The sequence below is a fragment of the Pteropus vampyrus genome, unplaced genomic scaffold (assembly GCF_000151845.1).
Source record: "Pteropus vampyrus isolate Shadow unplaced genomic scaffold, Pvam_2.0 Scaffold387, whole genome shotgun sequence".
Lineage (NCBI taxonomy): Eukaryota > Metazoa > Chordata > Mammalia > Chiroptera > Pteropodidae > Pteropus > Pteropus vampyrus.
The window spans coordinates 3483812-3509472 of NW_011889168.1; the positions used below are offsets into that span (position 1 = coordinate 3483812).

Here is a 25661-nt window from a genome sequence, read left to right on the forward strand (position 1 = left end):
ATCAGTGATTCATTAAGTTAACCATGCCTACTCTCCACTCCTGCCCTCATCCAATATATGAATCATTTACATTACTGGAAATGATCGAAGGTCTGAGCAGTGGCTAGAGACAAGTTTTACTTATTCTTGGTCCCATAGTAACCTTAAGAGACGTGTCTCACCTCATTGTTTTGATGTTCTGAGCTTCATGTAACATCATTTATGGTTTATAAAAGGCACTTCGGGAATGCCTTAGTGCCTCTGCCTTATGGTGGTGTTTTATTTGTAGGTCAGCATTGGTTGTCCCGAGAGGATGGAACCAATCACAAAGATATCCCACATCCCGCCGAGTCGGTGGGCTTTAGTTTGCAGCCTGTGCAAATTGAAGACAGGGGCTTGCATTCAGGTAAGTCCCCATGGGAAGTGGTGGAGTGTGCTAACACCAAATTGGCTAGACTTGCCCTCTCAGTGAGACCATCTTGTTAACTGAATGGTTACTCGAGAGGCCTCCCACTCATTCCCATGGCTCTGCCATTGTACAGACCATTTCTGGAACCCTTTTTTTGGATGTTGCCTCGGAAGCCTTCAGCTTAATCTTTTTAGTATCCATAGTGATAGTTAATTTCCATCCTTTGCTATTAGATATAATGAATTAGGTGAGTTCTGAAGCTAAATGACACCATCCTGGGTGGAAACAAGCCATCACTGTAAAACAACCAGGCCCATGTTTTTGTGTAGCTCACCCATTGACTATCAATGGACTTGGCTTCCAGGATAATTTGATAGATGACCCTGTTGCTGGACTAAATGCAACTCATTTTGGTAGAGCAAGATGCCTCTGAATGGGTAAATTCTGGTGGATAGGTTGGAAAGTCATTCTCACTCGTTGCATATGGTAGTGCAAGTAAAGTTTTCTAAGACTTCTGGGGCATAGGAATTCAGCTACTTGAAGTAGAAGTAGTAGCTGGTATACTCAATAGAAGTATTTGGGCAGCAGCAGGGGTGGATGGGACTGAGAGAGCCCAGTTACCTCCAGGAAAGGCAGAAATGATTGACCTTTCCATTCCACAGACCTCCTACATAGGAGCAACAGGCTGGTTGGAGTTTGATTTGCCTGCTGACCATCACAGAAAAGGGATCATATAACATCATAGCTTAATAGCTTAGGGACAGTAACTTTAGGTGTTCATGAGGTTCCTTGCTATCTGGCTCATCTAGTAGATTTCTTATTCCAGACCTGGGATCAGCCACTCCTCCAATTAACCCTGGTTCTTTTACTGGGAAATTGTATTTAAGGAACACAATCTGGACCCCAAAGTCCCTTTTAATTTTTTAAACTCGTCTTTACATCTGACAGAATTGGATATTTGGTCTTGCTTTTTAAAAAACTTATTTTTTACAGATTTCATTTAACCACAGCACTTTAGCAATTATAAAGGAAAAACATTTTAAGAAAAATTATTCCCATGGGGTCTACTACCTTAACACATTGCCTGTTTGTTTTTGTAAGTTCTCTCCCTGTTGCTCCCCATATATGAGCCCTTCGAGGGCCACAGTTGTGCAGTATTCTTCTGTGAATTGCCTCTAGCACAAAGGAGAGTGCCTGCCCATTGTTAGTGCTCAATTAGTGTTTATTGAATAAATATATTGTATCATAGATTAGTTTGTAATATGCATTCTCCCCACTGAAAAATAAAATATTTTCCATGTTTTCGTAGTTATTATTTAGTCATTTTATAATAGTATATTGCATTTTTATCCATTGATTTACTTATTTTTTCTTATTGCGGTACCTGCATTTTCCCTCCTATTTTTGCTATTTTAAAGGATGATTTTTTTTCCTAACAGTTAGGAATTGGCAGTGTGATTGTGGTGAGAGAAAACACTGCCCTTGACCTGAGTTTGCATTACAGCCCCGCATTACCACACTCTGCTCTCTATTATAGTTATTTATCTATGAATTTTATCTTCCATAATAGACTGTAGGCTCAGACTATTTCATCCTTAGATCCCCCACCCCCCCGACATAGTAGGCAGACAATAAATATTACATCGATGGATGATGAACAGATGGATAGATGAAACATTTGAAAGTAGGTTTTTTATTTGCAGGGCAATGGTTCTTACTTTTATTAGAGTTCATATTCTGCAGTTTTTAAAGATTTTGATCAAATTAAGAGTTAAAATTTTGACTTTATTTGTAGACTGTAAATTTTTCATATTTTATGTGTTATGAAATATTATTCCTCTTTTTATTTTTTTCTACTACTTAAAAATGTGAAAACCATCCTTAGCTCATGGGCCACACAAAAACAGGCAGCTGGCTGCATTTGGTTTCTGGTCCACAGTTTGCCAGCCCCTGGTTTAGGGCTTCCAGAGCATGTATGAGATCTCTTTGTTTTACTCCAAGTTTGAGCAAGGAGGGGGAGAATTGGCAGGTTTGAGCAGATAAGTAACACGGTTTGATTTATATTTTTAAGGATCACTACATGGAATGATTTGATATCTAAGATTTGCTTCAAAATAATCTGGAGGACAGGGTAGTATGGGAGTTAAAGATAAAACGAGATTGGTCATACACTAATAATTATTGAAGCTGACTGATGGTTATATGGAGTTTATTATAGTGCTCTTTATGCTATTACATAGGTTTTTTAATTTCCATAGTAAAAGATTAAAAACAAAAATAGGCACTCTGTAGAATAGACCAAGAAGAAGGAAGGTTAGAAACAGGTAAAGCAATTAGGAGGCTATTAAAATAATACATGAGAAATGGTCGTGGCTTTGACCAGAGTGATAGCCCTGGAGGTGGTGGAAAGTGGTTGGATTCTGGATGAATGTTGAATGTAGAGCCAATAGAATTGACTTTGGCTCAGATATGAGGTGTGAGAGAAAGATAAAAGTTGGGAATACCTCCAGGTTTTTGGCCCAAACAGTGGGAAGGTGAAGTTGCCGTAAATCTGCAGATGTAGAACAGATTTAGGGGGAAATAGGAGTTCAGTCTTAGGCATTTAAGTTTGAGATGTCTATCAGGTATCCTAGTAGAAATGTCAAGCTGGCAGTTGTCTATGTGAGTTTGGGGTTTGGGGAGAAGTTTTGGACTGAAGACATAAATGTGTGAGTCATTGGTATATAGATAGCTTTAGTCTGGACTGGGTACGATCACCGAATGAGTGTTGATAGAGAGAACAGTACCAAGCACTAGGCCTTGAAGCATTCCAGCATTAAGAAGTCAAGGAGAGTAGCAAGAACTAACAGAGGAGACTGGGAACAGGCCACCAGGGAGACAGAAGGAAAACCAAGAGCCTGTAGTAGCCTAGAAATCAAAGGAAGAAAGCATTTCAAGGAGAAGGAAAAGATCAGTGGTGTTAAATGCTGCTGAAGTAAGATGAAGACTACAAATTGACACCTGAATTTAGTAATGTGATTATTAGTAATCTGGATGAGCAGTTTAGGTGGAGTGGTGATGGCAATAGCTACATTGTCAAGGGTCAGGGCAAAGAAATGGTGTAGGAACAGTCCAGAAAAGTGAGGGAAAGAGGTCTTTTCTTTAAGACGGAAGAAATAACAAGTATGTGTGTATACTTGTTAACATATAGAACATAACTATGCATGCAGAGAGTGACCCAGTGGAGAAGAAAAACTGCTGTAGCAAAGTTTTTCAGTAGGTGAGAAAAGGTAAAGTATGCAATGGAGGGGTGGCTTTAGGCAAGAGTACAGATAGTTCTTTCCAGAAAACAGGCTTGAAGGCAGAGTGTATACGTGCAGTGTTAGGTAGATGTGCTGGTGGGAATCTACAGAAGTGCTCTTGATTGTTTTAATTTCCTCAGTGAGGTAGGAAGCAGGATCATCAGGTGAGAGTAAGAATGTGGGTAGGTCTAGAAGTTTGAGGAGAGAAGAGGTGCGAAATAGTTTTATGGTTTGAGGAAGTGCATTGTCAGTACCAGACTTTATTAAAGACCTACCTCCCGTTGAGGGGGCGTGAACTTCAAGTGACCTTTTTAAGTGTGGTTGTATTTTTCTCTACCTCTATTCTCCTTATACTAATGGAGTGTTCTTTGTTGTCCATGGTTGGCACCTACTTTTCCTAGGGGAAAACAGACCAAAACCTTTTTTTCCTTTTAAATTACCACTAAGTAAATTCCAAACCCATTAGTAATTTAGCATCTTGCTTCCTGTATGAGAATGAAAAATATAGTAAACAAATACAGGTAACCCTTGAACCATGCAGAGGTTAGGGGTGCCAAACTTCCATGCAGCCAGAAATATAGCATAACTATAGTCAGCCCTAACCTCAGATTTGATTCTTAAACAACATAGGTTTGAACTGCACAGGTCAATTGGAAAATCCATGTCTAAGTGAACCCACACAGTTCAGACCTACATGTTCAAGGATCAACTATGCAGTAATTCAGTAAGGATTGAGTTTTATTAGCATCATTGTTCTTCGGAGGTTTATTAAAGAGACTTTGTGATTAGTAACATATTTTAGGTATTTTGCTTTATAAACCCTTTGGAAATTTCTTAACCATGAATTGTGTTTATTCTTCCTAACTGCCAACAGTGGGAATACCTGCATCTCTCCTTTTGATTTCAGAACATTCACTGGGCAAGGATAGAATCTAACACTGTTGTGTTTGGGGTCTAGACTAGTCAATATCTGCAGCTTCCATATCTGGGAGCTAAACTTTTCCCATGAACATGAAGGCTTCTGATAATTCTGGAACTTATCCTAAAGACTGGGTTCAAATCAGATGCACAGAGAGCTTTGAGTTTTACCTAGACCCTGAACACAGTCCCTCTAACTGCAGCTTTTGAGAATTCCTGTAGGGTCCTTATATATCTTATCTTTAAGCCCCATTCAACCTAGATCCAGATGCTTTAGGCCTTCCCTGAGAAGAAAGAACTAATAGTGGTTAAGGATATGACCTTTGGCACCAGACCACCACCCAACCAGCTCCACAAATGACAGATCCAGATGGCATACTCAGCAGGCATCAGAACAGCCCCACTAAAGCAAATACTGCCCCATAGGGTCAGCCTCTGCACAACAGCTCTCCACTGTAGTCATAGCTGGTCTTCAATAACCAATTAGCCTGAGAGTCAGTCCCTCCCATTGATGTGCTGACAGCACTCAAGGCTCAACTACAAAAGGAGTGCAAACAACCATCACCAGGGACACCTGGAGCACCTGGTTCAGGTGACCAGGGAGACCGTGCCACTGGGCCCCACCTAATGCCACTGGATACTTACTACATAAGGCCATTCTACCAAGACCAGAGACATAGAACTACCTAATACATAGAAATAAACACAGGGAGGCAACCAAAATCAGAAGACAAAGACACATGTCTCAAATGAAAGAACAGAACAAAGCACCAGAAAAAGAACTAAACAAAGTAGAGAAAAGCAATCTACCAGATGCAGAGTTCAAAACACTGGTTATAAGGATACACAGTGATCACAGTGAGAACTTCAACAAAGAGATAGGAAATATAAAAATGGAGATAGAAAACATAAAAAAAGAACCAGTCAGAAATGAAGAATACAGTAACTGAAATGAAGAGTACATCACAGGGAATCAACAGTAGATTAGATGAAACAGAGGATCAAATTAGCAATTTAAAAGACAAGGTAGCAGAAAACACCCAGTCAGAACAGCAAAAAAGTAAAAAAAAAGAATCCAAAAAAATGAGAATAGTCTAAGTGCCTCTGGGACAACATCAAGTGTGTCAACATTCACACCATAGGGGTACCAGAAGGAAAAGAGAGAGAGCAAGGAATGGAAAACCTATTTCAGGAAATAATGACTGAAAACTTCCCTAACTGGTAAAGGAAATAGACATACAAGCCCAGGAAGCACAGAGTCCCAAACAAGACGAACCCAGAGAGGCCCACACCAAGACACATCATCATTAAAATGCCAAAGGTTAAAGAAAGTAATCTTAAAAGCAGCAAGAGAAAAGCAGTTAGTTACAAGGGAGCTGCCATAAGACTGTCAGCTGATTTCTCAACAGAAATGTTGCAGACCACAAGGGATTAGCACAAAATACTCAAAGTGATGAAAAACAAAGACCTACAACCAGGATTACTCTACCCAGCAAAGCTATCATTTAGATTTGAAGGACAGATAAAGAGCTTCCCAGACTAGAAAAAGCTAAAGAAGTTCATCACCACCAAACTCATATTATGAGAAATGTTAAAGGGACTCCTTGAAGAAGGAGGAAGAAGAGGAGAGGAAATATGAATAATAAAATGGCAATAACTACACATCTATCAACAATTACTTTAAATGTAAGTGGATTAAATATTCCACTCAAAAGATAGGATGGCTGAATGGATAAGAAAACAAGACCCTTATATATGCTACCTATAAGAGACTGACTTCACTATACAGGTTCCTCCAGAAATTTAAAATGGAACTACTATATGACCCAGCAATTCCACTTCTGAGTATTTATCTGAAGAAATCCAAAACACTAATTCGAAATATACACACCCCTATGTTCATTGCAGCATTATTTACAATAGCCACAATATGGAAGCAACCAAAGTGTCCATCAGTAGACAATCAGATAAAGAAGAGGTGGTACATATATACAATGGAATATTACTCGGCCATAAAAAAAAAAAGAATGAAATCTTATCATTTGTAAAAACATGGATGGACCTGGAAGATATTATGCTGAGTGAAATAAGTCAGAGAAACACAAATACCATATGATCTCACTTATATGTGGAACCTAAGGAACAAAATAAACAAAACAAACAGGCTCATAGATGCAGGGAACAAGCTGATGGTTGCCAGATGGGAGGGGGTTTGGGGATGAGGTGAAAAAGATGAAGGGATTAAAAAGTACAAATTAGTAGTTATGAAATAGTCATAGGGAAGTAAAGCATAGAGAATATAGTCAATAATATTGTAATGGCTATGTATAGTGCCAGATGGGTGCTAGACTAGTCAGGGTGATCATTTCATAAATTATATAAATGTCTAATCACTATGCCGTATACCTGAAAGTAATATAAAATAATATAGAATGTCAGCTGCAATCGAAATATCAAAACAGAGGGGGAAAAGGTGAAGGGGAATAAGAGGCTCAAATTTCCAGGTATAAAATAAGTCATGGGGATGTGTATAGCATAGGGAATATAGTCAATAATATTGTGATAGCATTGTATGGTTTCAGATGATTGCTGGACTTATCATGGTGGTCACTTCTTTAGGTATATAAATGTCAAATAAGGTGTACACCTGAAACTAATACAATATTGTATGTTGGCTGTATTTTAATAAAAATATTTGGAAAAAAACTCACTTCGGATTGAAAGACACACACAGACTGAAAGTAAAGGTTTAGGAAAAGATACTTAATGAATATGGAAACAAAAAAAAGCTGGGGTAGCAATACTTATGCCAGACAAAATCGACTTTAAAACAAAGGCTATAACAAGAGACAAAGAAGGACCCAGTAATCACACTTCTGAGTATTTATCTGAAGAATCCCAAAACACTACTTCAAAGGGATATGTGCATCCACATGTTCATTGCAGCATTATTTATAATAGCCAAGATATGGAGGCAGCCTGGGTGTCCATGAATGGATGAATGGATAAAGAGGAGGCAATACATACATACAGTGGAATATTATTTGGCCAGAAGAAAGAAGTCTTGCCATCTGCAACAACATGGATAGACCTAGAGGGTATTATGCTGAATGAACTCAATCAGTCAGAGAAAGACAAATACCATATGATTTCACTTACATGCGGAATCTAAAGAACAAAATAAAACAAATCATAGATACAAAGAACATTTTGATCATTTCCAGGTGGGAGGGGAGTTGTGGGGGATGGGTGAAAAAAAGGAAGGGATTAACAAGTACAAATGGGTAGTTACAAAATAATCATGGGGATGTGAAGTATAGCATATGGAATATAGTCAATAATATTATAGTAACTATGGTGTTAGATGGGTATAGATTTATCAGGGTGATCACTTTGTAAGTTATATAATGCCTAATCTCTGTGTTTTACACCTGAAACTAATATTGTATGTCAACTGTAATTGAAAAATAAATTATTTTTAAAAAGGAAAAAAAAAAAGAATATGGCTTTTGGAGCCAGACTCCTGGAGTTCAGATCCTGGTCTACTATATCTGTGCTTCAGTTGACACATCTGTAATGGAGGTAATAATAGTACCTACTTATTAAGGTGGTAAAGAGCTAAGCACAGTGCCTAACAGATAGTAGTAAATACTTAGTGATCCTAGTAGTTGTACTTGTTATTACTGTTTATATTATTATTCCCTGAAGTCAATCTGTCTTTCTTGATGGAAAGCCTTAGCATTTATCCTGCCAAACTGAATAGAATATCAAATAAAGTCAGGATAAACAAGTGGGCCACCATGAGTTTACCATTAGGCTAATATGAGTTTGACTATAAGGGAAGTGACCTTTTTAAAAACAAAGGAAAATTTTTGACAAGTGAGGAAATGCAAGTATATCTACTCAATGACTATTAAAGGTGGTACTCAGTAGAGAAGGAAATTAAATATTGAGATTAAAGGGCACCAAAAAAAAATTAAAAAGAGGGAAAGTGCTTTAATATCTTTCTTATATATTCCAAATTGTTCTAAGACACTTCAAATCTCTTCCTTCAGGAGTTTATGGTCTGTTGAGGGAGGCCAGATATAAACATGGGAAAAGTTAAATAATAATGAAGCGACTTCTCCCCTCAGACCTTAAAGACCTTTAGGGATGAGAGATCAGAAGGACCAGTGGCTACTGTTGGTGCTAGAGTTTAAGTACACAGTGGCTGAAATAGATTTTATAGGCTAACTTGAGCCATTTATGACATTGTTTCAGTGACCAAGTTTTGAGAAAATTGTTCTGATACCACCCATTTGTCTGTTCATGGATTATTGGGGATTAAGGGCAAGAACTGCTGAGTACATATGCACCAGGCTCTTTGTATTCCAGGCAGGTGTCATCTGCTTTTGAGGAAGACGCACTATTTTTCTCTTGGCAGGGGTGGGTGACAAAATATTTCTTTAAGGAAGCACCTTAATTCCTAAATCAGGCTCTGGTGTTCTTTTTCAAGATTTTTATTCAAACCATTCTATCTGATGCAGTTCTCATCTCACAGAAACTCCCCTTACACATTTCCTTCTAATGAAAGTATTTTAAAAACTCATTTTTCTACAATTTCTGAAGAATATATAGAAAGTTATTTTTCCCTCTTTAAAAATAAATAAACCACAATGAGATACCACTTCATACTCAGTAGGGTAGTGATACTCAAAAAGGCAGACCATAACAGTTATTGGCAAAAATGTGGAGAAATTGGGACCCTCATGCATTGCTAGTGGGAATGTAAAATATGCAGCCACTGTGAGAAAGAATCTGTCAGTTTCTTAGAAAACTAAATGTAGAGTTAACATACAGCCCAGCAGTTTCACTTACTAGTATATTCCTGCAATTAAAGAGGCCCCTAAGACCACTCTCAGGTTCGATAATTCACTAGAACTCAGAAAAGCCATTATACTCATGTTACAGTCTATTAGAATGAAAGGATACAGATTAAAATCAGCAAAGGAAAGAGGTACATAGGGCAGGGCCTGGGAAAGAACAGGTATGGAGCTTCTAGTTGTCCTCTCCAATTAGAATCTTGTGGACTTATTTCTCCTAGCAATGATGTGTGATAATGCAGAGTATTGCCTACCAATTAGGGATGCTCACTGAAGCGTTGGTGTCCAGAGATTTTATCAGAAGTTGGCCAAGTAGAAACCGCTGACCATCCGCATGATCCCTCCAGAGATTAGGCTGATACCACATAGCCCAAAGCTTCCAACATAAATCACATTGTTAGCTTAGACTATCTGACATGGCCCAAAACCCCCAGGTAAACAAAAATACTTATCAGGCAGGGCACTCCAAGGATTTAGAGAATGCTTCTCAGGAGCTGGCGGCAAAGGATCAAATCTTTCTTTGGGCAAGGTTAATCTTTTACTGCACATTACCAAAGAGATATACGAATATATGTCCACACAAAAACTTGTACACAAATGTTCATAGCATTATTTTATAAAAGCCAAAAAGTGAAAATTCAAATGACCATCAGCTGGTGAATGGAAAAACAAATGTAGTATATCCATACAACAGAATATTATTTAGGCATATTTTTAAAGGAATGAAATTCTGATACATGCTACAATGTAGATGAACCTTGAAGACATGCTAAGTAAAAAAAGCCAGATATAAACAGCCATATATTATATGAAACAGCCTGTTTACATAGACACAAAGTAGCTTAGTGGTTGGGCAGGTCTGGGGTTGTGAACAGGGCATGATTGCACATCAGCACAAGATTTCTTTTGAGGGGGGAATCGAAAAGGTACTGAAATTACGTATGGTGACAGTTATACAATTGTAAATATACTAAAAACCATTGAAGTGTATACTTAAAATTGGTGAGTTTTATGGTATGTAAATTATATCTCAATTAAGCTGTTTTTAATAGGCATAAGAATACCTCCCCTATCACCTTAAAGTGGTTACAGTAGACATTTGTTTAATTAAACTGCCAAATGTTTTGGGGGGGAAAGGTTAAATAGGTTTTTGATTGGCACCAGAACTTGGTTGGCATTTCTCCTTTACCACCAAGATATATAGACTTCGAGCTATAAATATCATAGAATGACCTTAGTTTTTGAAACTAGATGAATTTTATGGCAGAGTTTCCTAAGGACATTACATTTTTCATCTAGGTACCCAATTCTTATTCGTGTATTACCTTTTATTCTGAGTAATTTTTACTTATGTCTCTACATTCTATAAATTCAACCCAAGAGATGATCTGTTTTTAGCTTCCCAATAGTAGTAGTTTTATGTCACATATTCATTTTCTTAAATAGGAAACAATCTTTTTGTTTTCTCATCCCATATTTTTATCTGTTATTAAACAGCAAAAGAACACTACGCTAACATTTAATCTTTTGCTAAAGAATGCCTTTTGCTTCTTATTTTTTAAATGACTGGCTAGTTTCCTAGCCTAGCAATGATAAAAGGTACCCAGATAAAAGTACATTGGGGGCTTTAATCCTCATTGTCATGAGGCTTTTCAAATACATGGAAGTTTTAAGCATACAGATTTCAGTGTAATATAACAAACTTTCCCAATAGAGCTGTCCAACACTGGGGTGGCAAATGCTAGAGAAATCTAGTAAATGGCTAGATTACCACTTAACTAAAAAGTGGAAGGAGTTAGAGGTGGAGGTCCAGTAAAGATAGAAAATCAGGTAAAAGCAATGATAAATGTGATGCTAGGTAAGATGACCTTAGAATTATATTTCATCCCTGGGATTCTTTATCCTGTGAAATTAGTTTAAATGGAATCTGCCCCCCCACCCACCCATTAAAGCTTTGATGGTTGTCAGAATTCTCTTAGTTGTGGAATTTCTCAATCTATTATAAGGAAACCCATCAGGATTTGCATTTCTTTAGTCTTTATTCATATCCAAATTCATTCTCTATGTTTAGTTTTCAAAAACCCAACACATAGATAATTGAGCAGTCTGCCTTCCAGATGCAGGCTTCCAAAAGAGTTGAAACTTGACTTTAACCATAGGCATTCCCACTATATGCTTAGAAACAAATCCATTGTTTTCCCTCCTTCCTCTCCATAAACATAAATGTACCCGTGCATTTATGTTTGAAAGGAAAGCTGTAGTGTTGTAACCGTAACAAATGGTAATTGAGACTAACTGAAGCACAGGAGTATAACAATCATGGGCCAGATTCTCCCTGCTCTGCGTCCCTATGAATCCTCAGTGTGTGCTACACAGAGACACTTAACAAATATGTCGCATCTGTGAATGGCAAAATATGATAAACTTAATTTCAGATTGTCTGTAATTATACTGTTCAATAGAACTTTCTGCAGTTATAGAAATATGTGCTGTTCAGTATGGTTGGAATGTGACTTGTATGACTAAGGAATTGAATTTTTAATTGTGTGTAATTTTAATTAATTTAAATTTAAATAGCTGCTTGTAGCTAATTGGCTACCATGTTGGACAGCATAGCTCTATAAGAACAATTTCAAGAAGTTAGGATACTTAGTGGAGTTTCTGTAGCCTTTTTTAGAACCAGTAGATGCTCTGGCGATAATAATTGACTTTTTAAAATTAATTTGTTCAGAAGCATTTCTTGAGCACCTGCTTGCTCAGTAGTTGATGTGTGATGAATGTCACAGCTTCTGTCTTTAAGAGCTATGGTGAGGGATTTGACATTTATTATACAATAGGCACAGTGTGGAAAAGTACTGTCATAGAAGCATACAATAAGGTTATGTGGGAAACAGAATAGGTACAGCATAACTCTTTACAGGGGTCAAGGAAGATATCTCAGACAAACTTAATTCTTGAGCTGAAATCTTAAAGGGGAATTTGAAGTTTTGGGTTTTTTGTTTTTTGCCTCTGTTTTTGCTGTGTTCTATAGGAGCAGATTTCCTGGGTTACTTATAAAGCCTGTCATGATCAATGTAGAACCAACTTTCTCCCTGTCTTTCCTTTGCTTCCTATGAGCTCTCAGTTTAGGCCCAAGGATATAGGGCTTCCCTTCCCCTCAGCCCTGCTGCCCTGACACATCTTTTCTTCCTGCAGTGCTCGGTGAAAAGCTGCATCACTGCTTTCCATGTCACCTGTGCCTTTGAGCACAGTCTAGAAATGAAGACCATCCTAGATGAGGGAGATGAAGTGAAGTTCAAATCATACTGCCTCAAGCACAGCCAAAACAGGCTGACACTTGGGGAGGCTGAGCACCCCCTACACCGGGCTGCAGAACAGAGCCAAGCCAAAAACGAGAAAACCAGCCTGAGGGCACAGAAGCTTCAGGAGCTGGAGGAAGACTTCTATACCCAGGTCAATGTGGAAGATGTGGCCACAGAGCTGGGGCTACCCATACTAGCTGTGGACTTTATCTATAACTACTGGAAACTGAAACGGAAAAGTAACTTCAATAAGCCATTATTTCCTCCAAGGGAGGATGAAAGAAATTGCCTAGTGCAGCCAAAAGAGGAGAGTATTCACACTCGCATGAGAATGTTTATGCATCTACGGCAAGACCTAGAGCGGGTAAGGTGACCAGCTGTGACTAGTGTGTAGGTCTCAGTCTATATAGAAATGGAGGTCCTACTTCCATTTTTTTAAGGATCAGCTAGCTCATTTATAGTGTGAGCTTCTGTGTCGTTGCTTATCTTCTGATTTTATTGTGGCCCCAGACATTGGGCTCAGTTTAAATTTTGGCAGGCATATTCAGGGAATTAGAGAGGCCTCACATATGTTTTATGAACCTTAAATCTGAAGTAAATCCTCATGTGGTTTATTTTATATTCACTGTTGAGCCTAAATTGGATCAGTTATATTTTACTGACACACTTAATGAGATTGCGGGTTGAAAAAAGAATGAATTTTATTCAGGAAAGCACTAGATCAGAGTTTCCCAAACTCAGCACTATTGACATTTGTGCTGGATAGTTCTTTGTTGTAGGGAACTCTCCTTTGTTGTGGGGGACACTGTAAGATATTTAGTAGCATCCCTGCCCTCTACCCACTAGATGCCAGTAGCAAACCCCACCCCCACACACATACCCAGTTATGACAACCAAAAAAGTTTCCAGATTATCAGATGCCCCCTGGGGGTCAAAATCATCCTTGGTTGGGAGCTTGTGTACCATATAATTTCATTTAACTCATATATATCAGGTATCTACTAAGTTGATACTGCAGGGGTTCAAAGATAGGTTAGGCCCTATGTTTACCCTAGAGAATTTTATAATCAAGTATAATTATACAGATGGCTTGGTTTTTTTCCTATGCTACCAGAATTTGGAAGGGATCTAATAGATTTGGCTCACATTTTAAAAATTTAACTCATACATATATAGCACTTACTGTGTAGCAACACTGTTCTAAGCATTTTGTAAATATTCATTTAATCCTAACTTTCCTATGAAGTAAGTGCTATTATTTATTCCTACTTACAGATGAATAAACAAGGGCACAAAAAGATTGAATAATTTGTCCAGGTGGGGAGTATGAGAGGGAGGATTTTACCCTTGTGGTTGTGGAGACTTGGATGAGCTGAAAGAGTGAGCAAAAATTTTAGCCACTTCCAGTCTTCTCAGCAGACCTTTATCCAGCTAGTCTAGCACTCATTACAAAATTGTACTGAATACAGCATTGCCATTGTTTACTCAGGGATCTAAAAGGAAGGCTGAAATATTTAATCATCATTCAGTCTTTCCAGCCTGGCTGTGCAGATAAATATCAAGTCCAGGACACTGCAGGGAGAGTAGATTTCAGGAAGTGGCTTTGGGGCATTTTGCTTGTGCTGCTGATAGATATGAGAACTATGATCCCACTACTGATTATGCTGCATGAATTCCTGAGGAGTGGCTCTCATTATTCAGCTTTTGGGTTCTGCTCTCCTCACCACCTCTCCCCACCTGACTTTAGTTGTCTAAATTTTAGCTGAACAATTTTAATTGTCACATTTGCATATGACAAAAATCTCTATTTCCTGGGGGTTGGGCTTTCAGGTCCGAAATTTATGCTACATGATAAGCAGGAGAGAGAAGCTGAAGCTGTCACACAACAAAATACAGGAACAGATCTTCGGTTTACAAGTCCAGCTTCTTAACCAGGAAGTGCCTGCAGGTAACCTAAATATCAAAGATGATCTAGAAAATGTATAATTCTGGTTACATTCTGTTTTAACAACTTGAATTTTGTGTCAATTGTTTCACTTAAAAATCTTTCAAAATTCTTGTCCAATATCTCATTTGTTCTAGTCCACCCTGATATAACATAGTCCATTTCACCGTCAACTCATAAGACAAGAAATCCCAGGGTAGGGTTGGGGGAGTTGCAGGTCTAGGGCAGATAATCTAGGTTCCAAGAAGATATATGGGGCCATTAGTTGACACAATGAAATTATAATCATCGGATTCTTAAAAATCAAAAAAATAGTGTCTAATCCTAGTTTTCAGAAAACACTCATTCCAGGGCTAGTCATCTTAAAAATAGTCTGTTAAAACAAATCCTTAGCCAGAAGTTAGGAGATCTGGATTCTCGTGTCTTCGTTTATTCACTAATATTTGTTGAGCACCTACTATGGACTAAGAACTGAGCTAGAAGATAGAGCAGTCAGTGAGACAAAATCCCTGCCTGCAGGATATGCTGTCCATTGGTGAGAGAGGCAGGTGAGCATAATTACAGTGCCCTAAGCATGGGGAGCTTGGCTAAATTTTAGCTGAACATACAAATGTCACAAATTCGGTGACATTTGTAACCTCCCTGTTTCTTAGTTAACACAGAGAGTGGTGGCAGAGCTTGGGTGACCAGGGGTCACTGGGCAGAGTGTTCAGAATGTAGCTCCTGCTGAGAAGCAGCCATAGAGCAAGGGAGACACCCAGAAATGAGTTGTCAGGGGCATCAAAGACTCTGGGGTATTTTTGAGTATCATGGGTCACAGCAGAATGGTGTAGCAAGAGGTAGCATGGCTGCTTAGGGGCACCATGACAGACAAGACAAGGAGAACCAAAAGACAGCAAGGAGAACCTCCTGCATGCTGTTGGCTCCTAGACCATGTGCCTTCTGATTGTTAGGAGCCAGCTGTATAACTGTTTGCAGCATCAGCAGGTAGCAGCCCCTCATAGAAAAGGGGGCTGTGAGTGTTCAACATGGACCCTTAGGGAACAAATGCTGCCTATTAGGGCACCTAGTAGTTGTCCTCTATGTCATTTTTGTGAGTCTACATTAAGATGGTAATAAGCAAAGGTCAAGTCCATATTCAAGGAATGCTTTTTTCATTTTAGAGCACTCAAAATAATAGAGGAAGATTTGTTCTAAATGTGACTGTAAGGTGACAAAACTAGGTAACTGATTGCCAGTATTCCCCAGGCCACGCACATAGCAGGCCACTGGCAGAAACGTCATGATTCTTTTCTACTGGTTTTGCCACCACAAAACCTGCCCCACACCTCCATGATGGTCATTCATAGTGGGGAGATTTTTTTAGGTTAAGGACATAAAATACACAGGAACTGCCCACTACGACTTCCGCTAATGCCAGATAAAACCCATACTCACATACTCTTCACCCACCAAAGCCTGTTTTACATTCCTGAGGGTTTGTGTTTGACTTGCTTTATGATAGCTAGGAGAGATTGGAGGGTGGGATCTGAAATGTCATGTGCAGTACCCACATGCATGCACACACAGACACATAAAGAAGGATACCCTATTTGTGTGTCATTGCTGGTGACATTCTTTTCAGAAATGGAAGGGGCAGAAATGAGGATGTAGGAGGCAGCACACTAGTCTTTGTGATCATTTTACAGACTGGGAGAACAGAGGTAAAGAGATCGAGAGTCACACAGCAAACGGCGTTGCTGAGTTTTCCCCTACCCTAACCTCTGTTTCAGCTCACTCCAGTTGCTATACTATGATGTACATACGTATCAAAGACAGGTGCTTGTTTGATGTTTGGAAGAGTGGATATGTGAACCCACTCTGCCATGAGCACATGTGCCATTATTTAAATTGGTTGTTAAAATGAATCTTTCTTTTTGATCTCAGGACTTCCTTTGACAAGTGCACTAGAAAACTCATTGTTTTACCCACCACCAAGAATTACCTTAAAGTTAAAAATGCCCAGATCAGCCCCAGAAGACTGCCGAAGCAGCTCCATGGAGCCTGATCACGGACCCCTCTCTCCTGACAGCAACTCCCCTGTTCAAAATATAAGGAGCACGCAAGTGCCTCAGGAATCACTAGACAGGAGAATGAAATCATACCCGAGGTATCCATTAGAGAGCAAGAATAACTGTTTGCTGGCCAGTCTTGGCCATTCTAGGAGTGAAACAAAGGATCCCAGTCCTGCTTGGAAAACTCCATCTTCGGAGTTCTGTCATGGGCAGTCACAGGGAAAGCCTCTGGTCCTTCACACTGCCCTTCATGGGCAGTCTTCCATTGGGAATGGGAAAAGTCAGCCTAACTCCAAGGTTGCCAAATCAAATGGCCTGGAGGGCAGCTGGTCTGGGGATGTCACCCAAAAAGACAGTTCAAGTGAGATGTTCCGTGGCCAGGAGTCCATGCTCAGCTCCCACCTGGCCAGTCAGGGCAGCAGCTTTAGAAAATCTACCGTGGAACACTTCAGCAGGTCCTTTAAGGAGACCACCAATAGGTGTGTGAGGACCACAGAGGACCTCCAGTGCTATGGGAAGCCAACCAAGAATATTAACCCCAGGGAGCAGCTCTGGGGCAAGCAGCTTGTCAGGCGGTCTGCAGGGAGAGCTCCATATCAAGAAAACGATGGCTATTGCCCAGATTTGGAGCTGAGTGATTCAGAAGCAGAAAGTGATGGGAGTAAAGAGAAAGTCAAGGTAAGGAGAGACAGCTCAGACAGGGAAAACCCTCCTCACGACTCTAGACGGGATTCCCACAGTAAAAGCAAGACATATCCTCTTTCTCACAGTTCAATGCAAAGGTGATTGACAGTTTCCAAGGATAACTCCGTCTTTGCCTTTGCTTCATATATTGTGGAAAAAACCATACATTAAAAGGATTCTGACATATGTTGGGAGAAATTATAGAGAAAAGAATAAAATGTTTCCACAATAAATTGGCTTGCAGTTTCTGAACCAGTTTCAAGTCTAGTTTTCACAAGCACATTATAAGAATTGCAGATTGTCCACAGTTTTTTTTTTCTTTTTTTTTCTTTTTGGCCAGAGATTGTTGAGAACAACTGGGCCCAGAGTATTCAGTAAATACTTTGGGGCAACTTTCCAGTTATATTAATACATTGATATGCATATGTATTAAGAATCTGCATTGTTAATGGATTTACAAGAGACCATGATTATCAGACACTAAAACTTCTTATCTTTTGAAGCTACAGGATATAACTCCCAGAACTCCTGTCTGTAGGAAGTTTGTAACTCCACTGGTGTCTGGAAACCCTCCTCAGGGATAGACCAGGGACCAACATCTCAAATACTGTCAGACTCATTACCTTCTTCCTTTGCTCTGTGGAAGGTTGAGTTCCTTTCAAAAGATTTTAATTTACCAAGTCAATACACCTGATGCTTATAAGTGTCCAGTGCCTGTTCTTAGACTTGCTTGTTGAGGACACACTTGTAACTCTTTCGCCCAGCTAACAAGCTTAAAAGGCTAACTTTTGAATAGTGTTTACAAAAAGTACTACTTTCAAGGAAAATGCTCTGATTCTCTCAGCATAGGCATTTGTGAAGGATCCCAGAGCCTTTCCCAAAATGAGACCATTTCTGGGAGATTTATACCAGGTCAGGGTTTTTGTGTTATTGTTTTCAAATAAGTTTGACTTAAATAAGTTTGGCTGACAGTTTTTGTATACCTGCTTTAATGTTTATAAAATTTTTATTGAGGTATAATTAAAATATAATAAAATGCACAGAGGTTTAGTATTCTTACCTGCTTTAATTTTGAAACAGATTTTTATTGTCAAACAGAATTTGAAAGCATGTGTTTAACACATGGATATAATTTAGCTTTGTACCAACTTTGAATCCGAAGCAATTTCCCAAACAAAAAGGCTGGAGCCATTTTTCAGAAGTTGCTTATACCCTGTTCCCAAACTATCAGCCTTGATTAATTTTGGGGAGGAAGAGAATTATTACATTTGGGGGCGATAAAACATGTCTGTTTCCCATTTAAAGAAGTGGAAAATGTTACATTTTAAAATGTGAAGCCAACTATAATTCTCTGCTCTCTTTTCTTCTTAGCCTTAAGTTAATATTCTCTTTCTTCTAGTTTGGGAAAGTGTAGTGAGAATTTTCAGAGAAAAGAGGCCATTTAAGGTTGTTTAAGTTGCTTACTGGTAAAACAGCCCACCTGCAATAGGCGCCAGTCAATAAAGGCGGGGGCTCTTCTTCTTACCATCAATATGGGAAACAGCAGTTTCCTCTCCCCACTTTTGTTTTTATCGCCTTGTTAATGGATTTCTTTGCTTTTGTTTTTGCCTCCTTTTCTGGAAACTTCTGTATTTTGCCTCTTCTTTGGTCATACCTTCAATGTGTTTCTTTTATACCTGTGTACATGTGTGAACATGCTCCAACATGTGAGAGATGTCCTGTATTTTGTTTGAATGGAAAAAGCTATGGATTATCCAAAGGAGGAATAGAATTTCTCCTATTTATGCACTAGGTTCCTGTACTTTTTTTTTTTTTTTTGAGTTCTCTTGGGGTAGATATTAATTTGACACTCATGGCAGTAAAATGATAATGGAGCTGTATCATCAACTCCTATTAGAGGCCAGTACAGTAGCCGATGTCCCTTCATGACTTTCAATTCTGAGTGGAGGAAAAGCAAACATCGAAAAAGTGCTTCAGCCAAATTCCATATGTAATGCCATTGGGAAAGTATTGACTAAAATAATTTCAGTCAGGGAAATATAGTTGTGGTATTTTTACAGGATTTTCCTAAATGAAGAAGCCTTCAGTTGTGTAAATTTCAATTGCCCCAAAATGTATTTGCTACATTTTGCTGTTGTTTGAAGTATTACCTCTTAACCTTCTTTGTTATTTTTTTCATTTTGTCTTATATAGTCCAGTTTTCCAAGATAAACTCAAGTCTTTTTTTCAAATGTCACCTTTTTACCAATAATTTTTCATTAAATTATAAAAACTGCTAACTTCTGTCAGTGTGGTAATTTTTATTTTGGCCTGTGGGTTTTAGAAAATCTTACATATGTGCCTTTTATATTTAAAAAATCTTATTCATTAAACAAAACGTGGGGGGGGGAGGAAAGAGGAGGAGGAGAAGAAATTGAATGTTTAGAAGCACAAATTCATGACTCATGTCAATACCAGGGATCAAAGATAACTCCAGGGATTGGACTCTACCCAGAAGTCAGGAGTTCATTAGGCTGATAAAACAAAAACCTCAGGATCATCATTTAAAAAATCATCAGGGAAATGGATCCTATCTACAGTCACAAAATTCAGGAGGCTTAAATCAGGCATCACTTAAATATACATCTTTACAATATTGATTCTATTTGGAGTGACTGTATTAATCTACAAAGGCAAATTCATCAAGAGGGCATAAAAATCCTAAATGTTTATACACCTAATAACATAGCTTCAAAATGCATTAAGAAAATACTGATAGAACTGCAAGGAGAAATGGACAAATCCACAAATTATAGTTTATGACTACAGCAGAACAAGTACACAGAAAATCAATAAGGACATAGGAGATTTGAACAAAACTATCAACCACCTAGATATAAATTCACAATTATCACTCTACCCTACAACAGCGGAATATACATCCTTTTCAAACGCAAATGGAACATTTACCAAGATACACAGTCTGGGCCATTAAACAAGTCTTAATAGATGTAAGAGGATTCAAGTCAAAGTGTTTTCTGACCACAATAGAGTGAAATTAGATATCAATAGCAAACATCTCTAGAAAATCCAATTGTTGGAAACTAAACACTTCTAATACATGAGTCAAAGAAGAACTTAGAAAATTAGAAAGCATTTTGAACTGAATGAAAAGAAAACATAATTTGTGGGATGGTGCTAAAGCAGAACCTTTGGGAAATTCTATAGCACTAAATGCCTATATTAGAAAAGAAGGTTCTCAAATCAATGACCTCACCTTCCACCTTAAGAAATTCTAAAAAAGAGGAAATGAAATCCAAAGTAAGTAGAAGAAAGGACATAATAAAGGTCAGAGATGAAGTCAGTGAACTAGGGAAGAGAAAATCATTGAAACCAAAATGCTAGATCTTTGAGAAGATAAATTGATAAACCTCTAGTGAGACTAATCAGAAAAAAAAGAACAGGCAAATTACCAATACTAAAAATGAGAGAAATGACATTGCTACAGATTCTACAAATATTAAAAAGATAAGGGAATGTTATGAACAACTTTATGCTAGTAAATTTAACCATAAGGATGAAATGGATAAATTCTCTCAGAGACACAAACTACCAGAGCACATTCAAGAAGAAATAGATAAACTGAAATGCTCTTTATTATTAAATAAATCTGCAGTAAAAACTTTTTTATGAAGAAAACTCCAGGCCCAAATCACTTCACTGGTAGATTCTAATAAACATGTACATAACAGTATCCTACACCACCTTCCAACAAGCTGAACAGGAGAGAATAGTTCTCATCTCATTCTAGGAGACCAGCATTACGCTGATACCAAAACTGGACAAAGATCTGATAAAATTATAGACCAATATTATTCATAAAAGTAGATGTAAAAGCTCTTAAAACTTTAGCAAATTGAATCCCAACAATGTATCAAAAGGATAATACATCCCGATGCTTTAGCTCAGGTTGCTGTAACAAAAAAAACTATGAATTGGGTGGCTTAAACAACAAATTTATTTCTCACGGTCTGGAAGCTGGGAAGTTCAAGATCAAGCTTCCAGCAGATTGCATGTCTGGTAAGGGCCTGCTTCCAGGCTAAGTAGATAGCCACCTTCTTGCTATGTTCTCTCACGGCCTTTTATAGGTGTGTACTCGTGGAGAGAGAAATCTCTTTCTTCCTCTTACAAGGGCACTAATCCCATCATGAAGGTCCCACCCCCACAGTCTAATTGAATCCTAATAACTTCCCAAAGGCCCCACCTCCAAATACCATCATATTGGAGGCTAGGGCTTCAATGTATGAATTTGGGGAAGAACAAGAACATCCACTTCATAACAATAGCCAAGTGAGATTTATCCCAGAAATACAAAAAGATTGATTTAACATTCAAAAACAATCAATGTAACTCACCATATCTTGATAGATACATAAAAAGCATTTGACAAAATTCAATATCCATTCCTGATATTAAGGCTCAGAAACTTAGAGGAGAACTTCTTGAACCCAATAAAGGACATCTAAAAAACCTACAGCTAACATTATATTTAATGGTGACAGACACAATGCTTTCTCCCTAAGATCAGGAATAAGACAAGAATGTCCGCACTCACTACTCTTCAACATTGCACTGGAATTTCTAGCCAGCGCAATAGGCAAGAGAAAGAAAGAAAGGCATCCTGATTAGAAAGAAAGAAATATAACTCTTTATTCTCAGGTGACATGATTTTCTATGTAGAAAATAAGATGGAATCTACAAAAAAGAAGCTACCAGAACTAACGAGTCCAGCGAGGCTGCAGAATAAAATGTCAATTTACAAAAATCTGTTGTATTTTATATACTGGCAAGTAGCAATCAGAAATTGAAATTTTAAAAATAATAGCATTTATATTAGCACCAAGAAATGTGAAATCCTTAGGTATAAACCTGCCAAAGGTGTGAAAGACCTGTACAATGACATCTACAAAACATTGCTGAGAGAAATGGAAGACCTAAATAAGTGAAATATATATCATGTTCATGGATTAGAATAGCGGTGCCCAACATTTTTAGCACCAGGGATGGGTGCTCCTATGAGAATCTAATGTCTGACAATCTGAGATGGAGCTGAAGCGGTGATGCTAGCGCTAGGGAGTGGCTTCAAATACAGATGAAGCTTCCCTTGCTCACCACTCATTTCCTGCTGTGTAGCCTAGTTCCTAACAGTCCATGGACTGGTACTGGTACGTGGCCCAGGGGTTGGGGATCCATGGATTAGAAGACTCAATATTATTAAGAAGTCAATTATCCCCAGATTGGTCTATAGATTCAATGCAACTCTAATCAAAATCACACCAGGGTGTTTTTATTTTGGGGGGACGGGGTGGAAGGGATTGACAAACCGATTTTAAAATTCATATGAAAGTGCAAAGGACCTAGGGTAGGCAAAACCACTTGGAATGAGAAGAATGGAGTTAGAGAACTGGCACTACCCGATTTCAAGACTTACAAAGCTACAGATTGTAATCAAAACTCTGGTATTGGTGTAAATAATGGCATGTAGATGTAGACAATGGAACAAAATGAATTCAGAAGCAGACTCACACATATGTAGGCAACTGATCTTCAACAAAGGTGCACATTTAGTGAAAAAGGGATTGTCTTCAACAATCCTCTTCTCAAAAAATGTAGAACAATTGGATACCCATATGTAATAAAACAACCTCAATCCATACCTCATACTATATATAAAATTAATTAAAAATGGATCAAAGGCCTAAATTTAAAATCTAAAACTATAAAAGTTCTAGACAAAAACAAAGAAGAAAATCTTTAGGGCCTCAGTTAGGCAAAGATTTCTTAGATATGACACCAAAGCACTTTCCATAAAACATACTGGTAAATGAGACCATCAAAATTAAAAACTATTTTTTGAAAGACACTGTTAATAGAAAAGAGACGTCACAGAATGGGAGAAAAGATTTGCAAATCACATATCTGATAAGGGATTGGTATCCTAAATACGTCAGGACTCAAAATAACCAGAAAATAGTTTAATAAAAAATGAGCAATCTCACTTTGGTGAAGACATACACATAGCAAATACATGAAAAGATCCTCAAAACCATTAGTCATTAGGGCAATGCAAATTAGACCACAATGAGACCCCACTACACAGCTATTAGAATGGCTAAAATTGAAAAGGCCATACCAAGTGATGCTGAAGACGTATAGAACTGGAACTCCATACACAAGTGGGAATGTAAAATGGCACAACCACTTTGGAAAACAGGAAGCTTCTTACAAAGTTAAACATACACTTACCATGGGATCCAGCCATTCTGCTTATAAATATTTACTTGAGATAAATGAAAGCAAATGTTCATATAAAGACTAGTACACAAATGTTCATAGTAGCTTTATCTGTGATAGCCGAAACTGGAAACAACCTAAATGTCCATCAGCATTTGAATGGATAAACAAGTTATGGTATTTACATACAGTGGAATATCTCTTAGTAATAAAAAGGAATAAACTATGAACAGCAAAATAGATGAATCTCAAAATAATTATGCTGAGTGAAAGGAGCCAGACAAAACAGAATACATAGTGTATAATTCCATGTATATAAAAATCTGGAAAATGAAAACTAATCTAGAGTGACAGATCAGTGATTGCCTAGAAGTTAGAAACATGGAGGAACAGAAATGAGGGACAATAAAGGGGCAGGAGGAAACTTGAGAGTAATGGATATATTCATTATTGTGATGATGGTGATGGTTTCAAGCATGTGTACATATGTCAAAACTAATCAAATTATACTTTTTATATATATCAGTTTATTGTATGTCTATGGTACATCAATAAAGCTATTAAAATAAAACCTTAAAAGAACTTTTTCGGTTGTGTCTTTGTGTCCCTAAGAATTTTGTTTCATCAGCCCGAAAGCAGGAAGTTTTATGCAGCCTCTGATGGGTAATGCTTGGACTTTAGCCAGGCTTTAGAGATGCAAGATTGCACAAGCACCATTCTTACAACCTGTGGAAGTTCTCATAGAGTCTTCTGAATCTAAAACTGCAACTCTTCTCTACTAAACACCTGCTTCCTTCATATTTTCCTGCTATCATGGTCTCTACCTGGCATAATTTATTCAGAGTCACTTTGAAATTACCATGGCCACATTGGAGAATTTTCAACATGAACAAAATTGTTAATTTAAGAGATACCTTAGAACAAAAATGAAAGAAACCCTCATGAGATTGCTTTTGTCTAAGAGAGAGGTCCCATTTTTTAACATACAAGACTATGTTAGCTTCATTTCTATATTTCAAGAATTAATGAATGATAGCTTTAAAATTATTTGGATTAGTAAAATTGTCAGTGGCCCAAGTTATTGTCTAAACCAGCTGTAAAATCAATATATATCCATCCATCTCTCTCTCTCTCTCTCTCTCTCTCTCTCATACACACACTTGTGTTTGTCAGAATGAAGTTTCTATATCCATACATTCCTCCCTCTCCAAAAAGGAACATAAATAGCCTTTAACAATGATAAGTTCATATTTGTCTGAAGCCAGCTCCCTGTTTTTTGTTCATTTGTCTGTCTGTTCCTCTCCCTCTTTTTTACCCTGTTGGGAAACTTTAAAGGTTAACTGATCAAAAAACATTCAGTTGTTATAAGTACACTCTAGGAATATCTAGTCCAGGTAAACTTTCAAAAATATTTAAAAGAAGAAAAGAAAATATTAAGTTATGTTTCTTTTTGTGGAAACTGAAACGTGTATTTATATAATAGCCTTTGTTTTTTCTAGTTACGAGAAAAGAACTTAATTCCAAGATAAAGAAGAACTTTTAATATGACTGGGAGTCTTTAAAAATTAGTTTACCATTTAAAAATAATGTCAGCACAATATTTTAGTTTGTACAAAACCAGGGTTAAACTTTCTTAATTACCCACACTGGTTTTACGAGTTAAGTAAGTCACCATTATTGCCATAACTTCATATATGTGTGTATGTGTGCGTGTGTGTGTGTGCGTGTGTGTGTGTATGAACAACTAAATGGAATGATAACATGTATTTTTAAAGAGTTTAATATGAAATTCTTAAATTGCTACAAATCACAAGGATTTAACATATTCACTAAAATTGAAATTTCTGGATCCTAACTAACATTTAGATCTTAAGCAAATGATTAAGTTAATAAATAATCTTTGGATGACTGGAGTTTCTAAGTAAAAAAAGATACAAAACACTGGTCACTAAAA

At 37.7% G+C, this 25661-nt stretch overlaps 1 protein-coding gene across 2 annotated transcripts in view; it reads left to right on the plus strand.

Annotated features, from left to right (window-relative positions):
• Window positions 1-19713, plus strand: part of JADE3 (jade family PHD finger 3) — a 136013-nt gene extending 116300 nt beyond the window's left edge. For both annotated transcript variants that reach the window (XM_011380049.2, XM_011380047.2), the window contains exons 9-12: window positions 269-385; window positions 12645-13115; window positions 14582-14699; window positions 16623-19713. In XM_011380049.2, coding sequence (XP_011378351.1) covers window positions 269-385; window positions 12645-13115; window positions 14582-14699; window positions 16623-17536 — 1620 coding nt within the window. In that variant the 3' untranslated portion in view covers window positions 17537-19713. The remainder of the gene's footprint in view (window positions 1-268; window positions 386-12644; window positions 13116-14581; window positions 14700-16622) is intronic.
• Window positions 19714-25661: the final 5948 nt, after the last annotated feature.